This window comes from Pelophylax lessonae (assembly GCF_965119305.1).
Source record: "Pelophylax lessonae genome assembly, chromosome: 4".
In the NCBI taxonomy this organism is placed as follows: domain Eukaryota; kingdom Metazoa; phylum Chordata; class Amphibia; order Anura; family Ranidae; genus Pelophylax; species Pelophylax lessonae.
The window spans coordinates 98,235,490-98,260,811 of NC_138771.1; the positions used below are offsets into that span (position 1 = coordinate 98,235,490).

Here is a 25,322-nt window from a genome sequence, read left to right on the forward strand (position 1 = left end):
CAGATGGATGGCTGACAGAGAAAGTAGGTTTTCCTTTGACCAGGTTAGAAGGGTGTTTGCCAGGGTCATCAACTGGTGAGACTTGGTACCTCCTTGTCTGTTGATATTATCACAACAGCTGTGATGTTGTTTGAGTGGATTTGAAGGTTTGATCCTGATCTGGAGTTGGAAGGACAGGAAAGCTTATTGTACTGCCTTCCCCTCTCTCAGGTTGGATGATTCCTTCACCCAAGGTTGGTTCCGTCTGCCCTGTGCTAGCTGGTCCTCTTGGTGTGCACTCCTTCCCCTGGTGCTCACATAGTTGGTAATCCTGATCACCTCTGCTTGAGATAATAGGTAGTTCTGTAGGGGTCTTGTGTGTAGTTGGGCATGGATGCTGTCATTAGGCCCAAAATCCTTATCCCATTCTTTACGGTGGTTGAGGTTAATAGATAGAGGGAAGGCGTCGCCTTCATGAGTTTCTGTTCTTTTTCTTTTGTGAGGAAGGTTTTTGTCACATTAACATCTATTATATAACCTAAGTAGGTTACTGTCTGGTTGGAAATTAGGTGTGACTTTTCTTTGTTTATTTTCCACCCTAGATCCTAAGGATACTGGATGCTCATGTACAAATTGTGTTCCAACATTTCCTTCATGTTTGCAAAAATAAGCAGGTCATCTAAGTAGGGTACAATGGCAATGCCCTAAAGCTGAATTTTCATGAGGGCTTCTGCAAAGATTTTTTGTAAATATTCTGACAGCCAATGAGAGGTCAAATGACAGGGAGGTGTATTGTAGGTGTATGGTGATCTGTGGTCTCTTAAATGCAAATCTCAGATACCAATGGTGGTCCTTTCTGATCAGGATATATATAAATAAGCATCCTTGAGACCTAAGGTAGCCATGAAAGTTTCTGGCGGGAGAATATTTCAATTGGAACCTTTTGCATTTTACAACCTTGTTTAAGGGTTTGAGGTTTAGGATTAGTCTAAATTTTCCTGAGGCTTTTTTCTTGGCAAAGATGTGAAAGCAAAACCCTTTCCCCTCCTTGTTGGGGGAGACAAACACAGCTATTTGTGCTAGGAGTTCTTCCTTATTATATTGTATGTACCTTTGAGATGGTGTTGAGGACAATTTTCTTTCTGTGGCTGTCTGCCATTGCCTTGCATATGCAGCTAGGTTTTCTCCCACAGATATGCAGTAATTGTTTCTTGGTAATGGTAGCAGGGGATTTGAGGGTGAACCCTCTTTGCCTCTCCTTTTGGTGAAAGGCCACCTTTTCTTGGACTCGGTTTGCTTCTTATTGTCCTGACATTGCAGACAAAAGGAGCTTTTGTTTTGTTTCTCCTTGGGTAGGGAGAACTCCTTTTTCCTATCCTTTGACCGGTCCAATACAGATTCCAGTTCAGGTCCGCATAGCAGTTTTCCTTAAAAAGGTATCCCAGTCCAGGCTTTAAGCCATGGTGCCTTACAGATTGGGTTGACAAGAGCCGCTGTTCAAGGTATGATCTTCACGGCTTTGGTTGAAGTGTCTGCAATAAAATGCTGCAGCTTTATTTAATGTCGGTATGGTTTTTAACAGTTCCTCTCTGGATGACCCAGCTTCCAGGTGGATCTAAAACTGTTTAAGCCATAGAATGAGTGTCTGGGCAGTGCAAGTAGTGGCAATGGTCAGGTTGAAATTGGCTGCTCCTGCTTCCTAGGCTTTTTTTTTTTTTTTTTAACAAGGCCTCAGCCTTTTTGTCCACTGGGTCCCTTAGGGCAGTGGTCCTCAACCATGGTCCTCAGGGCCCACTAACAGGCCAGGTTTGCAAGATAACTGAAACATCCCAGGTGATATAATTTGCTGCTCAGTGATTGCAGTACTCTAGTCTGCATTTCCCCAAGGTAATACTTAAAATCTGCCCTGTTTGTGGGCCCTGAAGACTGGAGTTGAGGACCACTGCCTTAGGGTACCAGAATCCTTAAAGGATGTCAGTCTTTTTCAATGTTTTGGATAGGGAGGCGTCGACTTTGGGGAATTTGATCCAGGGGTCAATGTCCTCTTCCAAAAATGAGTGTCTGTGTTTTATGAAAGTTGGGGTGACCATTTTCTTCTCTGGGTCAGCCCACTCAAGCTTGATATCCTTTAGCCTGTGCGCAGCCGCTCCTGTGCGAATCGCCGTAACTGTATGGCGCTCGCTCACAGGAGGCTAGGGCTACGATTGTAGCCTGACACCTGCGATCATTCCCTGCTGAGAGTGAAGAACGGTCAGCTGTTCCGTTCTTCTCCCTGGAATGATGGAATGATCATAGAGCCCATGTGATCCTTCTATATAGGATCACATGTCTCTATGGTAATTTCAGAAGCCATGCCCCCCCCCCCTCACAGTCAGAATCACTCCCCTAGGCTCCCACTTAACCCCTTGATCATCCATAATGTTAACCCCTTCCCTGCCAGTGTCATTATTAGAGTAACAGTGCATATTTTAGCACTGATTACTGTAGTAATGTCACTGGTCCCCCCAAAAGTGTAAAAAATGTCAGTTAGGGGTCGGATCTGTCCGCCGCAATCGCAGTCCCACAAAAAAAAAATCACAGATTGCCGCCATTACTAGTAAAGAAAACATAAAAAACAATAAAAATGACATAAATCTTACCCGTAGTTAGTAAGAAGCGATAACTTTTGCCCAAACCAATCAAAATACGCATATTGCAATTTTTTTTTTTACCAAAAATATGTAGCAGAAAACAAATTGGCCTAAAATGTTAATAAATTTAGATTTTTAATTTTTTTTTTTTGAGAATGTCATATAGCAGAATGTGGAAAAAAATAAATAAATATATATATATATATATTATACATTTTTTTAAAATTGTCGCTCTTTTTTTGTTTATAGCGCAAAAAATAAAAATCGCACAGGTGATCAAATACCACCAAAAGAAAGCTCTATTTGTGGGCAAAAAAAAGGACATCAATTTTATTTAGGTACAGTGGTGCATGACCGCGCAATTGTCCGTTAGATAAAGCAGAGCCGAATTGCAAAATAGGGCCTGGTCAGGAAGGGGGCAAATCCTGATTTCTGCACTGGGAATGTACAATGCTTTTTTGGTTATAACCCTAAGTACATTTTGTCAAGAAGAGATAGCTTGGCGTTTTCCTCTTTGACACCAGCGTTTCTGATATAGCTGTGAGCAATTATTTTGTGTTCTCTGTCGGTAAAGAAATTTTTGTAAACTTTGCCGGATTGGAGCATTCTTCTGAATCTGACAAACTCCTACCAGCTACATGATGGTATAGCAGGTTAGCCTGAGGGTTTGCAGTTGTGCCTATTGCTGTCTGCCTGTGTTTTTAGGTTCTTACCCAGGGACCTAAGGGAGAGGAAGGTAGCCAACATTTCTTTCTTTACTGAGGAGACCAACCCAACTGGCTGCCATTTTCTATTGGGAAAAAGAACATTCGCTTGGGAGGGGGGGGGGGGGGGGAGATGTGATCTGCTGGTCATTCCCTTCTTGTCCTCTTAGGCCTTTGTCTGAAAGTGAAGGACATAGGACCCCATAAAGAAATAAATGGAAATACACAGTTACCACTAAACAGTAAAGACTTGAATAGTGGATAATTAGGAGGACAGACTCCCGATAGCGACTCCCGGTTTTCCATAGAGCTGTCCTGTCAAGCAGAATCTCCAGGGCAGGTGGATGAAGAGGTGTCTGACACAGTCAACTTAAAATTGGCCATCCACTGCACACTGTCTTCTGACAACCTCCTCTGTTACCTAGTTGGAGGTTATTTATCGTGTGCTAGAGAGTCTCCCCAGACAGCTTGATGCAGTCTCACTGTGGCTCTTCAGGTCCGCAGAGGGAGAAACATTTCCAGATGCTGGTGTATTTATTATCCATCGTTCTTGGGTGAGATATTAACACTAGGATTACAAAGAGGTGTTAAGGTTGGAAACAGAAATTATTTCCATGTATTGGGTCATTTTGACACATTAATATTATTGTAATGGGATAAAAGTGCATGTCCTGCTTTCACTTTTCTGCTTTAACAAGAAATACATAGGAAGTGCATATGTGCCATCCACATGATGCACTTTAAGCTTCCTGCCCTTGCTCTGGTCCCACTCCCAGCCATCCCAACATATGCATAGGTGGAGTAGTACCATACCAACTGTGGTGCTTTTCCCCCTGGTGCCACTATGTGGTGTGATTTTTTTTTCATGTTCCTGATGTTCCCATGAGGATCAGGGAGCCACAGTTGCCAAAACTGGAAGTGATGCCCGAGGCTGGAAGTGAAGTCTCTCCGAATGTCCAAAGGATGCCTCATTGGAAGTACGTTACCAGAAGTGATGTGAGCACTTACGAGACATGCTGGTATCCTGGAAGTGATCCCTTTCAAAAGTGCATCACAGAAAGTGACACAAACTGTGTCATGAGGGGAATCCGCCATCAACTTGCCCTCCTTGGAAGCAGTTCATGGGCACCATCCTGCTGGAAGACATGCCTACTCCCCCCCCCCCCTTACACTTCTTGGAACCTTTTTTTTTTGCCCCTGGGGTCCGAAGCCAGACCGCATCAGCACATGAAGTACTCAGGGCAGGAGGAGATTATGGGTTACGGGAGAAGCACAGGGCAGGCCTTTCAGAAAAGCTTATGGCTTGGGGGGTGGTTGCACACTCCCTGGTGGGGGTGGAACCTAGGACTGAAATGGAGATAGTAAGGAGGAAATGACAGTGTGAATTTCCCCCTTAAAGCCCTGCTCTGATCTCTGCTGAGGCTGTAAAAAAGGAGGCAGCCAGACAGGGAAGCTCCTGCAACAAGCATGGCAGCATGGGCATTAAAAAATAAGAACGGAGGCACAGATGTACCAGACACTTTTTCATAAGGGTGGATGATGTGCTTTCTGTTTCAGGTGGTAGGAGCTCTATCTTTTAGATAATGCTAAAAGACGACTTGAGAAAAAACGTATACAGTCATTAAAAAAACAAAAAAAAAAAAAAACAAAAAAAAACAACATTAAAATTAAAAACAGAACAATGATAAATAAGAAAATACAGCAGAGAGCACAGGAAGTTATTAGCTGACAAGATCATAATCAAAATCAACACTTTCAATTGTATACTTAAAAGACCAAAAGGGAGCAGGGAAAACAACCTTATTTGCTAGGGTTTACATACACTTATCTATAACCTGAACTTATTTCTTATTTTTATTTGCAACCCCAATATTCTTTTTTTTTTTTATTGTGGCCCAGCAGGAAGACTTTGTCTCACTTCCTGTGTCTAGTCCGGTGATATTATAGGAAGTGATTGGAAATCCCATCGTAGTCATCACCAGGATAGGTAATACACCCCTGCTCCTCTATCCCTATTCCAGTGACAACTTTAAAATTTAGAATGTCATATAATTTATTTTAACAACTCTAAACCTCCAAAGACAAACTACAGTACAAACATTATATATATATATATATATATATATATATATATATATATATATATATATATAGCACACCGTAAAGAAGAAATATGGACAGCTTATTGCTTTTAAAAACTCCCTCTCCTGTAAACACCAAAACAGCATTGAAAATTACCAAGGCTGCTATCTAATCTTAATGTGTACAAACAACAATATTGATTATACTCCAGTAAACCTACTGTATATGCACCAACTCACAAAATAAAACAAGGTCATTAGAGATTTCAATAAAGTGGGAAATGGAAAAAGAAAATGGACATAACATAGAAGGTTTGTAAACCCACTTAATATGTTGAAAAACACGGCTCTTCGCCAACTATTTTGTGTCATACCTCTGATATTAGCGGACAATTGGTCTCTTCAAAAAGTCAACTGACTTTAGGATAGGTAATACATTCTGGCCCGATAACACTCCTGTAGCAATCTGTGTCACAGAGAACAATCTCCTTTGCCTAAACCAACTACGGAGGCTTAACGCTTTCTTCATGGCACAACCCACATATGTACAGTGGTGATCGAAAGTTTGGGCACGCCAGGTATTTGTATTAATGTGCATAAAGAAGCCAAGGAAAGATGGAAAAATCTCCAAAAGGCATCAAATTACAGATTAGACATTCTTATAAAATGTCAACAAAAGATAGATTTTATTTCCATCATTTACACTTTCAAAATAACAGAAAAAAAAATGGCATCTGCAAAAGTTTGGGCACCCTGCAGAGTTAATATGTACTGCTCCCTTTGGAAAGTATCACAGCTTGTAAATGCTTTTTGTAGCCAGCCAAGAGTCTTTCAATTCTTGTTTGAGGTATCTTTGCCCATTCTTCCTTACAAAAGTCTTCCAGTTATTTTAGAAGATCCCATGGTTCTGATTGTTGGGGCAAGGTCAGATGAGTCTGGGCATTTAAAACCTTTGAGATTGACATCACCTGGTCTTCCCAGACGATGATTGAGAACAATCCATGACACTGGCCAGTCTCAGCTTTGCAAAGGGGGCAGTACAAGATATTAACTCTGCAGGGTGCCCAAACTTTTGCAGACGCCATTTTTTGTTTTTTCCGTTATTTTGAAAGTGTAAATGATGGAAATAAAATCTAACTTTTGTTGACATATTATAAGAAAGTCTAATCTGTAATTTGACTAATTTGCACTAATTAGTGCTGTGCTATCCCTTTCTATAAATTGTGAAATATAAATTAAATAAATAATTAAGTGTGAATATGTGATTTGTGGGAATCTCTTCCACACTGTAAGCAGCAAACAAAACATATATAACGTAGCAAATGTAAAATGAGGGTAAATATTGCGTTCAACAATGATATTCACAAAAGTGCTTAAGTGCATAAATATATAATAAATATATAAAGACTGGTCTTTAAAATTGTCACCACCCTAAATGGTTAGGTGCTATACCGAAAGAGCAATACATGCGTATTAAACGTAATTGTAAAAATGATGAAGACTATCTTGCCCAATCGAATCTCTTAACATCAAGGTTTGTTGAGAAAGGATACAAACTTGAAGATGTCATAAAAACAAGAGATTTAGTGCGTCAGTTACCAAGGAGTGGACTATTGAAAACAAAGAATAAAAGTGTAGAGAATAAGGGTGATATGGCTTTTTTAACTGATTTTAATAGGAATTTTAAACAAGTTGAAGCAATTGTGAGGAAACATTGGCCCATTTTAAAGAAAGACAAGACTTTGAATAAGATTTTACCTGATAAACCGGTTTTTCTTTAACGGAAGGCTCCTAATTTAAGGCATACGTTTGCCCCGAATATACCTGATCCTCCAAAGAGAAAGCCTACATTTTTGGATGTAAAAGTTTTTTTACCATGTGGTAGATGTAATGCCTGCCAATTGACTAAGAAGAACCCTAGGAAAATTACCACCTTTCAATCCAAAGCTACAGGGCAAAACTTCCAAATCAAGAAACTCATCTCATGCAGATCCACACATGTAACCTATCTAATAAGTTGTCCCTGCGGGTTACAGTATATAGGCAGGACAACCCGCCAACTGTCCATCAGGATAAATTAACAAGTTGGAAATGTAAAAAGAGGCTTTCCGAAACACAGCCTCTCCAACCATTTCCGTTTATACCACAATAGAGACCCCTTTGATGTCTTTTTGTGGTATAGATGCAGTTGACAATCATTGGAGAGGGGGGAAACATGACCCAAATTTTCTCTATGAATGAGACCCAGTGGATCTATAAAATGAATACTTTACAACCCTTAGGTATGAATATCGACATTGATTTAAACTGTTTTATTTCCAATTTTTAGTTTGTAAGGTAGATTCACATCATCTTCAATAATAATAATGGTTTTAAAATTGATAGTTTTAGATTGGGTATAATTAAAATAAATTATGAAACAGTTTACAAATGGTTTTAAAATGTATTGGAATATTTTAGGGTATTTTAAATATTTTAGAATATTCCATTGATAATATAAATTTTAGACAATTTTGTTCTTATCTGATTGATCCATTAATTATATTTTAAAATGCTATAATATTCAATTTAGTCACTGGACATATTGTAAACAGCATCCTGTCTTAATATTTATTTATCTATATAAGAATTGGCATTATTACTCGAGTCTAGGATATCTGGACTAAAGTAAATAATCGCACATTGCGGTCAATATAAATGAGCATATTGCTTGGCCGTATAATTGCGTTTTATGTATATATATTCTTTGCCAAAAAAAAGGACCTCGGCAGGCATCCTTAGTCAAAGGAGTGAACCTATCAATCTGTGATGGAATGGGCGGTTCATAGGGATTGGATGCTGTAGCGTTTGTAGTCTCTATATAAAGTGAAAGGAAATGTACGGTCACGTGATCCCCTGATGACGTCAGCACGGCCTGACGAAACGTGCCTCGGGAGCATGAGACCGTAGACTTCCGGGTTGACGGAACGCAGGCGTGGAGCGGCGTTCCATTCACCAAACCTATCGTTATTGTGATTGCTGTAGAAGGCGAACTGTTTGTGTGATATGGAGTAAGTGCAATTTTATCATTAAATTGTCGTTATACTGGCATATTGCACTATTGGAGTCTTCTTTTTATTAGCATTTGGATGTCCTTTAAATCGGAGTTCCATTAATACCTGGTCACATCCCTCCGTTGGTGAGAAGACAGTGTCAAGGATGGCCTGGAGTTATTGTGGATACTAATGCTGATTGCGACCCCCTATAATCAAGGGGTCATATCCTTCTGGTAAGGAGTACTTAATAAGAGCACGGGGTGAAGGTGTGGAGGTGAAGGTTTCACATCACTTCTATCAAGTCTACGCTTTGAAACATTGCTGCGATTAACTATTTAATCACCTTGATTTTTAAGCACTTTAAGGACTTTATTTATTTATACATATGAGCTGGTTTTGTGCTTTTATCCATTTTTGTGGTTTTTAGCTACTAATGGTTTTAAGCATTGTTGGACCTTTTATACCAGTCTTTATATATTTATTATATATTTATGCACTTAAGCACTTTTGTGAATATCATTGTTGAGCGCAATATTTACCCTCATTTTACATGTAAATAACAATATAACAAGGCAAGTGGGGAACTTAACCCTGAACTTCAGAAGGGCAAACTTTCCCAAATTGTGCTCCATGATGGAAAGGGTGAAATGGGACCAAACCCTAGGAACACTGACCACTGAGGAAAAATAGGATTGCTTTAGGAACATATTAAACAAATGCATCTCGCAGTGCATTCCTATGGGAAATAAATTTAGAAGAGACAAAGCCAAACCTGGCTGGCTAAACCGTAATGTTAAAAAACGTATTAAGGGAAAAAAAATGGCCTTCAAGAAATATAAATCAGAGAGCACAGTATCGGCTTTCAAGCAATACAAGGAGGCAAATAAGAAAAGTAAATACCAAATTAAAATGGCTGAAATCAACTTTGAGAGACAAATAGCGGAGGATAGTAAAAGGAACCCAAAGAAATTCTTTAAATATATCTAAAGCAAAAAAAACTAGGGAAGAGCATATTGCACACATAATTAACGATGATGGGAGGATGGTTATAGAGGACACTGAAAAGGCAACCGTGCTGAACGCCTTTTTCTCGTCAGTCTTTACTCAGGAAAAGGAGGGGTACACTGACCATGACTATATGGTTAGTAGTAATACACAGGACTTGCCATTATGGCTAACAGAGGGTGAAATTAGGGAAAGGCTGGATAAAATTAACACAAAAGAATCACCAGGCCCGGATGGCGTACATCCGAGAGTACTCAAAGAACTTAGTAAGACTATATCTAGACCACTGTTCCTGATCTTTGCTGACAGCATTATGACAGGAAATGTACCAGGGGATTGGAGGAAAGCTAACATGATACCGATATTCAAAAAAAGGGCAGAGGCATGTCCCGGGAAATTATAGGCCTGTCAGTCTGACATCGATAGTATGTAAACTTCTGGAGGGGATGATAAGGGACTATATCGTAGAGTTTGCTAAAGACAACAACATCATCAGCAGTAACCAGCATGGGTTTACAAATGGGCGTTCTTGTCAAACCAATCTCTTAACATTCTACGAGGAGGTGAGCTGTGAGCTAGATAGGGGGAGACCAGTGGATGTGGTGTACCTGGATTTCCCTAAGGCGTTTGATACAGTTCCCCACAATCGATTAATTTATAAAATAAGGTCTGCAGGCATCGACCGCAAGGTCTTCTCTTGGATACGGAACTGGCTAAAAGGGCGTGTCCAAAAGGGTGGTAATAAATAGCGCATACTCAAACTGGTCTGAGGTGGTAAGTGGGGTCCCCCAAGGCTCTGTCCTGGGACCAACCTTGTTCCATTTATACATAAACAGCATTGAGGATGGGATCAGTAGCTATATATCAGTTTTTGCAGATGACACAAAATTGGGCAGGTCAATAACTGCACAGCATGACGCAGATATCCTACAGAATGACCTGGACAAAATAACGGAGTGGGCAACGACATGGCAAATGAGGTTTAATGTGGAGAAGTGTAAGGTTTTGCACTTGGGGACTAAAAACATAAAAGCACAATACACTTTAGGGGGGGAACCTTTGGGGGAATCAAAAATGGAGAAAGATCTGGGAGTCCTGGTAGAGGATAGACTAAGCAATAGCATGCAATGTCAAGCGGCAGCTGCAAAAGCTTGCAGAATATTAGCATGCATAAAGAAAGGGATGTATTCCAGAGATAAAACTATAATCCTTCCACTTTATAAAACTCTGGTCCGACCACATCTGGAGTATTCTGTCCAGTTCTGGTCGTTGGTCCTCAGGAGGGATGTGTTGGAGCTGGAGAAAGTCCAGAGAAGGGCAACTAAACTAATTAGGGGATTGGAGGATTATGAAGAGCGTCTGCAATCGCTTGATTTATTCTCCCTGGAGAAGAGACGCCTGAGAGGGGACATGATGGCAATTTATAAATATCTCAATGGTGATCTCAGCATAGAAAAAAAGCTATTCAGTAGGAAGGATTGCATGAGGACTAGAGGGCATACAATGCGATTAGAGGAGAAGCCTTTTAACCTCAGTCAACGTGGGGGGTTCTTTACTGTTAGGGCTACAAGACTGTGAAATTCTCTACCACAAGAGGTGGTTTCTGCGGGAAGTATGGTGGCTTTCAAAAGACTCTTAGATGTACATCTCAAGAATCAAAACATTCAGGGGTATGCGAGATGATTACGGCCACATACACCTACACATGTTAAACTGGATGGACTATTGTCTTTATTCAACCTCACCTACTATGTAAATATGTAACATGACACTAAAAATAGATATTGGTGATTACTTGAAAAAAAGGATCAGTAAGAAAAAAAATGGTATTGCTGCATCCCTAGTCTAAAGCCAAGCAACTGTCCTATAAGGAATCCAATGGCTCCAATCACTGGAAACTTTTACAAAGAATCATTTATAGATGGTACCTCATCCCATTTAATCTATCCAAATTCTCAAAGAAAAGCTCCTTCGTATGTCAGAGTGTGTGGGGTGCTGGGATAACTTTCACATATCCTGTGGCACTGCAAACCTCCTGAAATCCTACTGGAACCAGATGTTCACTGTCATTTCTAAAATATCAGGCATGGTAGCTTCCCCATCGACAGAAACTGTGTTGCTACATATTGGCATTGATCACATTTCTCCTAAGAGAACCAATTTGGTTAATTACCTTTATACCATCAAGATCAGTGTAACTCAAAGATGGAAAAACCCCTCACCTCTGAATCCTGGAGACGTTCGCAGAGATTTGAATTTACAATGTTCACGTTAAAATGCTACTACACCCAGGACCCTGCATTCACTATAACTGGTCTCCCACAGTACACAGAGCACGGAAATGCAATTATTTTAGTAAGCTGCTAAAAAAAAAAACCTCATTAGCAGTATATAGCAGTCTTATGACTTCTAGCTGTGTTCGATTAACGCTTGTAGCAGGAGTTTTCATTCTACTCTGACTGTCCTATGAGGAAAAAACTCTCTAGCTATACACACCAAACTGAGCATGTACAGAGTGAATCCTATGGCTCTGTACTATTGGGGGATGGATTGGAGACAGTAAAAAAAGGGGAGGGTCAGAGAAAACATGATTACAGGCATTTGGCGGTTTTTTTTTTTCCACCAGTTAAAGCAACTCTGTTACCCTGTGTATTCATGGACACATTAGAATTTATAAGCAGGACAAAAAATATCAAAAGTACCATAGTTGCCAACATTCTCAAAAAATGTATAGGGACACTTTTTGTCTGTAGACAGAGTCTTCATTTAATTAGGGGTGGGGCATTCATGTGTAGGTGTGGCCTAGATGGAGATGGGTAATGTGGTGGGTGAAGTGGGCGTGGTTTAAAGTATGCTAAAATAGTGGGCGTGTCCTAATTGGGTGGTTAAATAGAGTCTGAGGTAAAAGAGGGATAGAGGGAGAAGGAAGAGAGGAAGAGGGAAAGAGCGGGAAAGGGATGGAGGAGGAGAAAAAGAAAAAATAAAAGTACTAGGGAGGGAAGAAGAGAGAAGGAAAGAAAGAGGAATGGAGGGAGGGGGAGAGAGTGGAGGAGGAGAGAGTGGAGGAGGAGAGGGAGGGGGACTGAGGGGAGGAGAGAGGGAGGGGGACTGAGGGGAGGAGAGAGGGAGGGTGACTTAGGGGAGGAGAGAGGGAGGGGGACTGAGGGGGACAGAGAGGGAGGGGAGAGAGGGAGGGGAGAGAGGGAGGGGAGAGAGGGAGGGGAGAGAGGGAGGGGAGAGAGGGAGGGAGATAGGGGGGAGAGGGAGGGGGGAGAGGGGGGGGAGAGAGGGAGGGGGGAGAGAGGGAGGGGGAGAGGGGGAGAGAGAGAGAGGGAAGGGGAGAGAGGCAGGGAGAGGGGAGAGAGGGAGGCAGGTCCCATCAAATAGATACAGGAGATGGTCAGAGAGACAATACAGGTGATATTCAGAGATTGCAGACAGGATACAGGAAATGGTCAGAGATTGCGGCCATAATACAGGCGATGGTCAGAGATTGCGGACATGATACAGGAGATAGTCAGAGATTGCGGACATGATACAGGAGATAGTCAGAGATTGCGGACATGATACAGGAGATAGTCAGAGATTGCGGACATGATACAGGAGATAGTCAGAGATTGCAGACATAATACAAGTGATAGTCAGAGATTGCGGACATAATACAGATGATAGTCAGAGATTGCGGACATAATACAGATGATAGTCAGAGATTGCGGACATGATACACAAGATGGGTTCAGAGATTGCAGACACGATAGAGATGGTCAAAGGACGAGGTCAGCGCTGACAGCAGAGGCTTCTCACACAGCCATGAATGTGTACAAAGTTCTGTGTATGAGGGAGGTCAGTGTGGTTTTCTCATTACACACACACACACACACGGGTGTGTGTGTCCCTGAGAATGGCTGCTGCACGCTCCCCCCCTCTCAAAAAACCAACAGAGAAAGATCCCAGCTATTGTCATTTCCCCAGAGATGGAGCTGCAGAGAGCCCAAATTGCACAATAGAAATGTACCTCTGCTTTCATGCACTCCAGGCTCACACGTGCTACAGAGTTCAGCTGCCCACGCCCCCTCTCTAACACCTGCCCAATCAGAGAGAGGCAAACACCACCTGACCTCATCGCATACTAAATACTAAATCTATTGGAGAGGAGGAGGCGGGGGGGATCTGAGAAAGCTCTGAAGTTAAACTGTGTGTTACCCCGGCACAGGGGGGAGTTTACAATGCATTGCAGAATGTACTAGGCTGGCTTCAGCTGGCAGTTGGGACATAGTTAAATTTTCAGCGATTCTCCCCAGGACAAAGATTTCCCGGGACAACAGTCAGTTTCCTGTGAATGTCCTGGGAAATCCGTGACTGTTGGCCCCTATGAGGAGCTGAAGAGCAGAAAAAACTATAAACGTACCTAGATGTGTCTAGCGTTTATGCATTCCAATGGCATATTCTGGCCAATGGAATCCATTACCGCTACAAAAGCTTGATGCGCCTAAACATGTGTGCAATACGTGGCTTCAGACGTGTTTTTTAAGTAGCTTATTTCCTACCAGGAAATCTGACGTTCAGAGCAGCAAAGCAAACACCCTGTGTGCATAAGGCCTAATTTAAAGTCGTGACTTCCAGCCTTGAAATATTGCTTACAATGGTAAAGTTGCCATTAAACTGTTTTTATATATGTCAATATAATACAATGTACAAGAGTTTGTATAAAAGTTTAATCAAAAATAAAGTAAGGTACTCAAGAAAAAAAGCTTTAGCAAATGTGGTCATAGAAAACTGATCATTCTCAATGGGCATCTTATATTGGTGCTTGTAACTAAGATAATTCGAGTTTACCACTACTATGGTTGCTTCTGATGTAAGAGACCTACAAAGTATGCATGAGATCTATTGGTGCCTATATGGAAATGACAAAATCTGCTAAATTCTTTTACTATACTAAAGAATTGAAATGAACTCTGTAACTAGAGTCTCAACCTATCCCATACAAAACCCAACTGTCTCTAGCAACTAATTAGGCTATTTCACACCTGAGCATAGTGCAGCGACAGCTGCTGCACTGCTTTTATTTTAACCTTATAAAGAAGCAAATCTTGGCACAGAGCCAGGAACGTTTGGCGTTGCAATTTTTTGCCATGATTTTAGCACGTTTTGTCCTTCGACAATTACGGCAAAATTGCACCACGTTTGGGCTGCCATTAAGAAATAATGGTATTGCAAATGTGTCCTGTGTTTTGCTGTGATTTTGGACTCACGGGCAGAATCCCACGATTCCAGTACACTCAGGTGTGAACAGAGCATTAATATATTGCATTGCTAGCAAAATAAGGTGGACATGTAGCCTGCCACATAAGCTGAAGAGAACTAGTTACAAAACAAAATCTGGAATTGCACATGCAAGAATAGTTGTGCAAGTTTCTGTTTTCACCAATTAAACTACAACATCATGTATTTCAGGTTCCTAAAGCCCTCAATCCTGTTCAAAATGTTGGACTCTTAAGGCCCCTTTCACACTTGTGCGACTTCAAAGTCGCGCAATTTTACAGCGATTTTGACGCGAGTTTGACTGGGCTTGAATGTCTTTGGCCTTAAAACGCTTCAAAATCGTGCAGGGACTACTTTGAAGGTCGGTGCGACTTCAAGTCACACAGATATGAATGGTACTCATTGGAAATAATGGAGAACGACTTGTCATGCGATTTTTCAGTCCCAAATCGCATGACAAGTCGCACAAGTGTGAAAGGGGCCTAAAAGTCAACACCCAGGTAGATGGACATGGAACCCAGAAGCACTGAGAAACGACATATGTTGACACGTTGTGGTTAACTATGGAATATATCTCACCACCTCTAAAAGGCAGTTTTTCAGAGAATGACTTTTTAATAAATGTTGCAAACCAACAGTCTAAAAACAAAGACCTGTTAACACTAAAATGTAATGCCTTCTGTTTGTTGGAACACAATAATAAATCTCATATACAGTATCAACTGTCATTTTGTTACATTCTAGAATATACATAAAGCTGAAAACTGCTGAAACTATTACTAAATTTTCAATTTGCTTGATAAGTCACTTAACTGTACAGGCTTATGGGTAAATCAACCTATGACGTCTGCTACAAAACAGATTTTAACACAGTCAAAGTCATAAACGCTTTGGGAAAGCTTGTCTGGCAGCACATTCAGTCTGCATCTCTTATTGTAAGTTAAAGAGGTTGTTAAGCCACTTCTATAAAATAATCTAATACATACTTTAATATAACACTAATGCCTCATTTCCACTGAGTGGTACGGTACGGTTCGGTTCAGTACGGTACGGTTCGGAACGGTACACATGGCGTTTCCACTGCCAATAGTACCCTTTCATGATAGGCGTGGTGTAGCAGGAAAGCTGTGATAGACGATTCTCTGTCAACCAATCAAAGTTCTGCAGAGTGTAGCTCCACCCTGTTGGTACGGTACTACCAACGAAAGGGTACCAAAAAGTGGTACGGTACGGTTCGGAATTAGGGTACCATTCACAATGGAAACGGCATAAATAGCATACCGTACCGAACCGTACCAGAAAGCTCAGTGGAAACGAGCCCTTAGTGCCCCTGTGCCTGTCTTATAGAAAGATGGGGATTTGCAAATTACCCTAAAGTCAATTTCTCTGATGTTCATTGATGGACACAGCTCCTCATCTTCTTGACCATTGGGTTATTCTGCCCCTTACAGGAGTAGGACACTAGGCAGGAAAATCTTGACTACGCCTATGGGGCAGTCCCAGGGGTTATACTCCCACTCTCAGCTATAGGCACTCAGTTTTGTTACAAGCAGTGACAGAAGAAAGCCAACTCTACAGAGGGGTGGGTGCTTTGTCCGTCAATGAACAACAGAGAAATGTATTTTACGGTAAGTCAAAAATCCCATTTTCTCTTTTGTTCATTGACAGACACAGCTCCTGATTCTTCTTAACCTACTGGGACATCCCAAAGCAGTGTTAAACATGAGGGGTGGGAAAAAAGAAGAAAAAAAATCCCAATGCTAACCATAGCCAACCAAGTAACATGGAGCTCAACCATAAACAACTGGAGCTCACCTGGAAAAAAAACAAAACCTGCAAAACCTTGCGGCCAAAAGAAGCATTCGCTGATGCCAACATATCAACTTTTTAAAACATTTTTTAAAAGTGTGCACCAACAACCTGGCCGCCTTGCAAACCTGCGTCACTGGCGCTTGATACCAGAAAGCCCAGGAGACACTAAGCATCCTAATAGAATGCTGCTTGACAGGGAAAGGAGGAACCTGATCCCTGGTGCAATAGGCTTGAACCACCGTCTGTCTGATCCATCTAGAAATGGTCGCAGAAGAAGCAGACAACCCTTTCTGAGGTCCGCCGTGAGCACAAATAGAGTCTGACTTCCTAAAAGACTCTGTAGCTACCAGGTATACCCTAATTTCCCAAACCACATGCAAGGCATGCAAGGTAATTTCCTTCGGATGTTTAGCCTGGGACACAGGGAAGGCAACACAATGTCTTCATTCAAATGAAAATCAGAGACCCCCTGAGGAAGGAATGACTGATAGGGGCGAAGCACCACCTTATCCTTGTGAATCACCAATAAGGTGAACGACAGGATAACGCCCCAGTTCCGACACCCTGCGCGCAGAGGTGATAGCCACGAAAAAGGCCACCTTCTGGGGCAGCGCAAGCAGGGAAACCTCCCGAATATTATCGAAGGGAGGCTTCTGTAGAGCTGAAAGCACCACATTAGGATCCCAGGGCGGCAACGGAGCCCGCACGAAAGGAACCAAATGTTGGACACCCTGAAGAAAAGTACACACCAGGGAGTGCGGTGCCAAGCTCATTGGAAAGAGACCGCCAAAGCCAATACCTGGCCCTTGATGGTACTCAAGGCCAATTTCTGTTCTACCTCCCGTTAAGGGTTGGTTAAGATCATATCCACCGAGAAGGAGCGAGGATGAACCCTAAGAGACTCACACCACGCAATGTAGCTCCAAGGAAGCTCCATACAGGCAATCCCCAACAAGGGGGGATCAGATAAGGCCTTCTTAGATGTCTGGTCCACAGACCAGTATTTTAGCCATATAATATGCCGAAGGACCACTGCTGATACAGACAGCCTAGAAATCAAAGGAGCCGCATCCAAGAGGCATAACAGATAAACTGTAGCCCCTGGACCAATTGATCCGCCATCTCCGCAAAGACGGGGAGAAGCTGTTTTGCGCAAAGACAGGGAGAAGCGTAATTGTTTAGCCCACTTGGTCAAAGCTTGCGACCCCAGGGCAATGGTGAATACTGGCCTAAATGCAGAACCAGCCACAGCGAACATATGGCAGGTCAGAGTCTCTGCCTTTCTATCAGCTGGATATTTAAAGGCTGGGGACTCCTAAACCAGAATAAAGGTAGCTTTATTTAACCTGGAAACCGACAAGTCCACTACAGGTGGGTCCACCCACCTTTAATGCCGTTAATCGTCATAAGGACACCGCGAGTAAACAGCCCTTAGGAACCACTGATTTTTGGACAACCCCACTGTTTCGTGACAAATTGGTCAAAGTAAGCAGAAAAGGGAACAACCTTGCCACTTTGAAGGGCCTGTGGGTGCCAAAAGGGACCGGCGCCTCCGACGCAGCATCACGCACTGACACAAACAGTTCATCTACCATTGCCTTTTCATGCATGGCTAGAGGAGCAGAGGAAACATCCTCACTATCTGAGCACTCAGGGAGCATGGACGCAGACCCAGTAGGGTCGCTATATACTATGCTCACCTGGAAAACATAATAAGGGGAAGTCGCCAAGAGCAATTCTGCAAAGTGGATGCCGACCAAGGGCCCACGAATGGCCCACCTACTGGACTCCGTATAAAAACAAGGGGGTTGCCCTCCATAGAGGGCATAATAGGAAATAGCCCCCTTAAAAGGGGCCACCCACCGAGAAGCAGGCGCGCTGGCAGGGAACCCTGATGGTCCTGCTAAAAGGGGAAGGTGCCCCACACAATAATGGCACAGGGCTATCATTAAAAAAATGAACCGCCTCTCCATTCCAAGGGAGGCGCCAAGCTGACCACATGGCCTAGCATGCAAGAAGCTGCAGCCTAAAGTTTTGTGGAGGCCCAGCCGCACGTACACGGATCCCAGCCAGGCAGATGCCCAAAGAAAGAGTAGGGGCTCAACTAAATGCACTGGGGCCGCCCCCCAATTGAGGCGCCAGACTCGGCCGAGGCCTAAAGTTCTGTGGGTACCCAGCCGCGAGCCCCTACAGGGCCGACCATCCAGGGGCAGCAGAGGGGAGGGCCAATGCCCAAACAGAAGGCAGTAGCTTCAGCCATCCTCACAGGGGCCGACTCACGTAGTTTCGGACTAGTAGGCCGCAAAGCTGCAGCCTAAATTTTCGGCCGGATCAGGTTAGCTACCCGTAGATGCTAAACTATCCGCTCCCCCAGCCAAACAACTGCTGCAGTGAGCCCAGAAGACAACCCTGCCCTAGTCACCAACCCCCAGGGCGGAAGGGAACCCTGCTCAAATCCCTGTCACACCAGGAAAACCCGGTCAGAAGCAACTCAAACCAGCCCCCCCTTAAGAGCATGTGGCAACAGCCAGCTCAAAACCTCACCCAGGGAGAGGGGGGCCAAAAGACCCACAGTAACCACCAAAATTTTAGAGGGGAATAAGGGGGTCTGACCATCCCAGCGAGGGACCCACGTCCACCCCAAAAACCTCCAGGGTTAGAGGGGGGACAGCTACTTACCATACCAGGAACAGGGGGGGCACCGCTCCTGAGAGACCACCACTCCATCGGAATAGGGGAGGCTGTCAGCCAGGAGGAACGCTGCTACACAGGCAGAGGCCCGTTCGTAGGTGCCCTCGCGAAACGTTTAACTCACAGGCCAGCCCCCGTCCAGTGGGGCTATGTCGCAGCGCACCTAGCACGGATATGGGGCGTGCGCTCACTGGCAAGAGTGGGGGGACCCTCAGGATCTAGATTATCCAGTCCGTCGCCCGGTCTGGCAGTTGATATTAGATTCTCAAAGCATTAAAATAAAAAGGATAGCAAAAAAAAAAGGAAAAATTTGCCAGGACCAGAGATCCCAGCAAGGAACTAGGTCCTTAATCCTGACTAGGCAGAAAAGTGCCAATAGAGAGTGGGCCTGCCCAATAGGCATAGCCAAGCTTTTTGCTGCCTAGTGTCCTACTCCTGTAGGGGGCAGTATAACCCAGTGGTCAAGAAGATAAGGAGCTGTGTCCGTCAATAAACAAAAGAGAATATATGCCAATCTGTACCTATATCACAGTGGCTCCCAGCGATCAGCTGATTCCTCTGCTCTCTTCTCTGCCCAGCTGACAGCTCCAGTGGGGGGGCCAGAGCACTGTCACTGACGTCAGCCATGGAGGAGGGGAAGAGAGAGGAAAGCGGTCACGTGATTGCTGGGAGCCGCTGTGATATAGGTACAGGTCGCATATTTTTTCTATAAGACAGGCACAGGAGCTCTTAGTGTTATATTACAGAGGGGATTTGATTATTTTATAATGAATATGAGAGCAGCAGGATTGACGGGGCGGGCGTAGACACAGCAGACAGGCAGGGAGGGGGGGAGGACACAGGAGACAGAGAGGGGAGCTGCGAATGACGGAGGCAGGTACACTGACCACAGTGTCAGGGCTCAGCAGCCATGATATACCGTGGTCAGTTTACAGGGAGGAGGGTAGAAACTGGCAGGATCAGCCAGGTTTTTTAGGTGTTACAGGGGGCCAAATGACACAGCACAAGCATTGTGCTGTATAACATGCTTTAAGGAAACATTATGTTTTTTTTTTTTTTTTTTTTTTTTTAGGGTAACACATGCTTTAACCACTTAATCAAGTGGAGGAGAGGCAGCTGTCTGCAAAACAACACAGCGTGTTTGCCGTTTTTCTAAAACACTAAGCTTAGATAAGGTAATTATTTTCAGATTTACAAACCCTGATATTCTCCTATATCCCATGTGATTGTTTTAGTTTAAGGGCCGGTTCACACTATTGCGAGTGCGGCGATCGCATGTAATTCGGAGCGCACTGCTCCTTCATTACATGCGATCGGATGTGCGGATGCAAATTCAGCCATACACTTTGTGTCCCGGTTCACACTTGTGCGATGCGGGAAGGCTGCGAATTCGCAGCCTGTTCCCGCATCGCAAACGCACATCTGGCAGTGTGAACCACTGTGCGATCCGATCCTGATGCGGCTGGAAAAAAGGGTCCCGTGCGTCTTTTGTGCGGGTGCAGTGCGAATTTCAGCCATACAAAGTGTATGACTGAATTCGCATCCGCACATCCGATCGCATGTAATGAAGGAGCAGTGCGCTCCGAATTACATGCGATTGCCGCACTCGCAATAGTGTGAACCGGCCCTGTATGGCTGAAATTCGCACTGCACCCGCACAAAAGACGCACAAGACCCTTTTTTCCAGCCGCATCAGGATCGCACAGTGGTTCACACTTGTGCGATCCGATCCTGTGTGAACTGTCAGATCGCACTGCGATATGCGATCAAACTGCGGGTGTCGTTAACATTTAATTGACACCCCCTGCGTATCGCATATGGCAGTGTGAACTGCCAGATGTGCGTTTGTGATGTGGGAACAGGCTGCAAATTCGCCGCCTTCCCGCATCGCTCAAGTGTGAACCGGGACTAAAAGTAAGAGCTTCAGTCCTGCCAGGCTAGATTTGTATTTGAACTAAGCACACATCAGCTTTATTGCCCCCCCAATCAATGAAAAAAACACAATGTTTTGATATGCAGATTAAGTTTACAAATGTATACAAGAAAACATTAGGGTGTTCAAGCATATCTTTACAGTACATACCGGCAACTGGTAAAGAGGAATATCCACTTGACCAAGAAAGTCATCTCTGGTCTATAAATGAAAAACAACAGTCATTAGAAATCATTAGATCTGGGCTGTATCACGTGACACTACATCTCTATTTAACCACTCGAAGACTGGACTGTTACATCCCCTTTCAGTCCAGGCCATTTTTCAGTGTGGTCATGGTCACACTATGAAAGACAATTACTCAAGCTAGACAATACTTTACCCACGTGAATTTATTATTTAATTTTTTTGAGTCAGACCTTTTTTTGGTGGTGTTTAATCAACATTTTTCTTAGTTTCTGTTATAAACATTTGCAAATAAATAAGCTTTCTTCAAAAATGCATACAAAAATCTATTCTGCTACATTCTTTTGTAAAAAAAAATAAAAAAAAAGTATAGTGATTTTTCTGTGTGAATTAATTATAAAGTTTACAACTACGCTACATATATTTAAGAATTGATTAATCCTGATGTACTGACGGCCTAAATAAATTCTTGAGGCCCTAAAATGCCAGGACTGTAAAATACAGCCAAAATGACCCCTTATTGGAAAGTTTTTGTCACAATATTTTTAAAAATCTCCAACTATGGGGATACCAGGTGTGAGACTTTTTCACAGCCTAGATGCATAGAGGAGTGTCCAAGGAGCACCTTTGGACTTTCAAAGAGTATAAATCACGCATATAATATCCTGATTACCTATCATATTTCTTAAGTACCCTGAAGTGTCAGGACAAGAGAAACACCCACAAAATGACATTTTAGAGAGCAAACGCCTTAAGTTACTTTCTAAAAGGCATAGTGTGTCTTACGAAAGATGGGATTTTTGACCCACCGTAAAATCTAATTTTCTGATGTTCATTGATGGACACAGCTTCTGATCTTCTTAACCATTTGGTTATACTGCCCCCTACAAGAGTAGGACACTAGGCAGAAAAAAAATCTGGCTACGCCTATGGGCAGTCCCAGGGGGTATACTCCCTCTCTCTGCTATAGGTACTCAGGTTACAAGCAGTGTCCGAAGAATAACAACTCTGCAGAGGGGTGGTTGCTATGTCTGTCAATGAACATCAGAGAAAAGGATTTTACGGAAAGTCACAAATGCCATTTTCTCTTTCGTTCATTGACAGACACAGCACCTGATCTTCTTAACCATTGGGACGTCCCAAAGCAGTGTTAAACATGAGGGGGTGGGAACAGCGAAAAAGAAACTCCCAAGGCTATAGCCAACAAGGTAAATAGGAACTCAACCAAAACAACTGGAGCTCACCTGAAAAAACAATATACCCTCAAAGAGGACCAGGTCATTTAAACAGCAACACATCCACTTCATAGAAGTTTGTGAAAGTGTGCACCGACGACCAGGTGGCCCTTATGCAAACCTGGGTCACTGATGCCTGATGACGGAAGGCCCAGGAGGCACTGAGCGCCCGAGTAGAGGGCGCCCTGACAGGGAAAGGAGGAACCTGACCCCTGATTGAATAGGCCTGAATCACCGTCTGTCTGATACATCTGGAAATGGTCGCGGAGAAAGCGGACATCCTTTTCCGAGGCCCATCCGTGACCGTGAGCACAAATAGTGAGTGACTTCCTAAAAGACTCTGTAGCTGCCAGGTACAACCTAATTGCCCGGACCACACCCAAGGCATGCAAAGCAAATTCCTTTGGATGTTTTGGCCTGGGACATAGGGAAGGCAACACAATGTCTTCACTCAAATAAAAATCAGTGACAACCTTTGGAAGGAACAACAGACAGGGGCAAAGAACCACCTTATATCTATGACCCACCAAGTAAGGTGAACGACAGGATAACACCGCCAATTCCCACACCCTTCAGGCAGAGATAGCCACCAAAAAGGCCACCTTCCGGGACAACGTAAGCAGGGAAATCTCCTGAAGATTCTCAAAAGGAGGCTTCTAGAGGACAGAGAGCACCAAATTGAGGTCTCAAGGCGGCAACAGAGACTGCACTGGAGGGGCCAAGTGCCTTACTCCCTGAAGAAAAGTACGCACCAGGGAGTATGTGGCCAAGGCCCGTTGAAGGAAGACTGCTAAGGCCGACACCTGACCATTGAGAGTACTCAAGGGCAGTTTCTGCTCAACCTCCCGTTGAAGGAAGGTCAAGATCCTCCGAGCCACTTAAAAAGTGCGAGGATGAACCCCAAGAGACTCACACCACGCAATGTACATATTCAACGTACGATGGTAGATCTTCCTAGAAGTAGATTTCCTAGCTTTTACCAGCTTTGGAATCACCATCTCAGACAAACCTCTATCCATCAGCACCTGGTGTTCAACAGCCAAGCCATCAAAGCCAGCGACTGTAAAGCAGGATGGAAGATTGGTCCGTGGGACAGCAGATCCTCCCTGAGAGGAAGCTTCCAAGGAACGTCGGCGACCAGCCATACCAGATCAGCGTATCAAACCTGGAAGGCCAATCCGGGGCCACTAAGATGACCGGAATCCCTTCTGCCTCAATCCTCCGTAGTCTTGGCAGAAGCTTGAGAGGAGGAAAGGCGTAAATCAGACAGTACTGACCCCACGGGGCCACCAGCACATCTGTGGCGTCTCCCAGAGGATCTCGTGACCGACCCACAAACCTTAGCACTTGTTGAGCTGAGACGCCAACAGATCCACCTCGGGGATGCCTCACCGGTGACACAACTGATGAAACACCTTCGGATGAAGAGACCACTCCCCTTGGTCCAACGTCTGCCAACTGAGGTAATCCGCCTGCCAGTTTGCCACCCTGGGAATGTGTAAGACGGAGAGGGCTAGAACAAACAGTTCTGCCCACCTTAGAATGCCTGCTACCTCCAGAGCAACCAGGATACTTCTGCCTCCCTGGTGATTGACATAAGCCACAGCCGTGACCATGTCTGATTGAATGCGCAGTGGACATCCCTGAAGACGATCTGTCCAATGTTCCAGGCACAGTCTGATCGATCGGAGTTCCAAGACATTGATCGGTAGTCTGGACTCTTCCAGTGGCCGGTGTTCCAGAAGCACCGGAGAACGAAGCCACTATATCAGGGACTCTTTTGTTCAGCTGGATCTGATTGTCTAGAGATTGCGGATTCTTGTCCCATTTGGCCAGAATCCCCTTTTGCTGGGACCCTGTATGGAACAGTGCATATTGAACTGCCTTGAAGGTAGACACCATCAGGCCCAGCAACCACATGCAAGTCCGTAGGGATGACCATCTGCTGGACAGCAAGAGACGAATTGCAGCCTGCAGTTTCTGGAGTTTGTCCAGAGGAAGGAGCGCTCTAGCTAAGTCCAGAGTCAGACCCAGATAGTCCAGCTTTGTGGACAGAACCAGATCAGACTTCTGTAAATTCAGAATCCAGCCGAACTCCCTCAGAGTTCGTATGGTGATCTCCAGGTTTTCCACCAGAGCAGTAGGAGACTCCCCTCGCAGAAGGACGTCGTCCAAGTAGCCCAGAAACACGATCCCCCGTTGGCGTAACAATGCTAGCACTGGTGCTGACACTTTTGTGAAGACCCAAGGAGCAGAGGCAAGACCAAAGGGTAACGCCACAAAATGATAATGCTCCTCTCCCACAGCAAAGTGAAGGAACGTGACCGGCACATATTGGAATGTGAAGGTAAGCATCCTTGATGTCGACAGAGGCAAGAAAATCCCCCTGATGCAGGGATGCCACCACCATGCAAATGGACTCCATTCTGAACTTCTGCACCCGCAATAAAGCAGTTCAGTGCCTTGAGGTCAAGGATTGGAGCACCTTGCCTTCCTTCCTGGGAACTGTAAACAGGTTTGAGTAAAAACCTTGAAAGATTTCTGATGTCGGAACTGGGAAAATCGCCCCTTGAAGTAATACTGCCCCAAACAGACCCAGTAAGCGGTCCAGGGACAGGCGCAGGTTGGAAGGAAAGAACCTTGCCTGGAGGACAAGAGTGAAACTCGATCTTGTACCTGGACTGAATGACTTTGTGAACCCACTTGTCTTGTACCAGGGAAGTCCACGGGTCCGGAAACTAACGAAGACCTCACCCGATACAGGTA

The 25,322-nt window shown here is 44.0% G+C and overlaps 1 protein-coding gene across 5 annotated transcripts in view; it reads right to left on the bottom strand.

Moving 5' to 3' along the window:
* The window catches only part of NEDD4 (NEDD4 E3 ubiquitin protein ligase), a 519,020-nt gene that overhangs the window by 223,794 nt on the left and 269,904 nt on the right, over positions 1-25,322 (bottom strand). For all 5 annotated transcript variants that reach the window (XM_082253414.1, XM_082253413.1, XM_082253415.1 and 2 more), the window contains one exon: positions 21,286-21,336. In XM_082253414.1, coding sequence (XP_082109540.1) covers positions 21,286-21,336 — 51 coding nt within the window. The remainder of the gene's footprint in view (positions 1-21,285; positions 21,337-25,322) is intronic.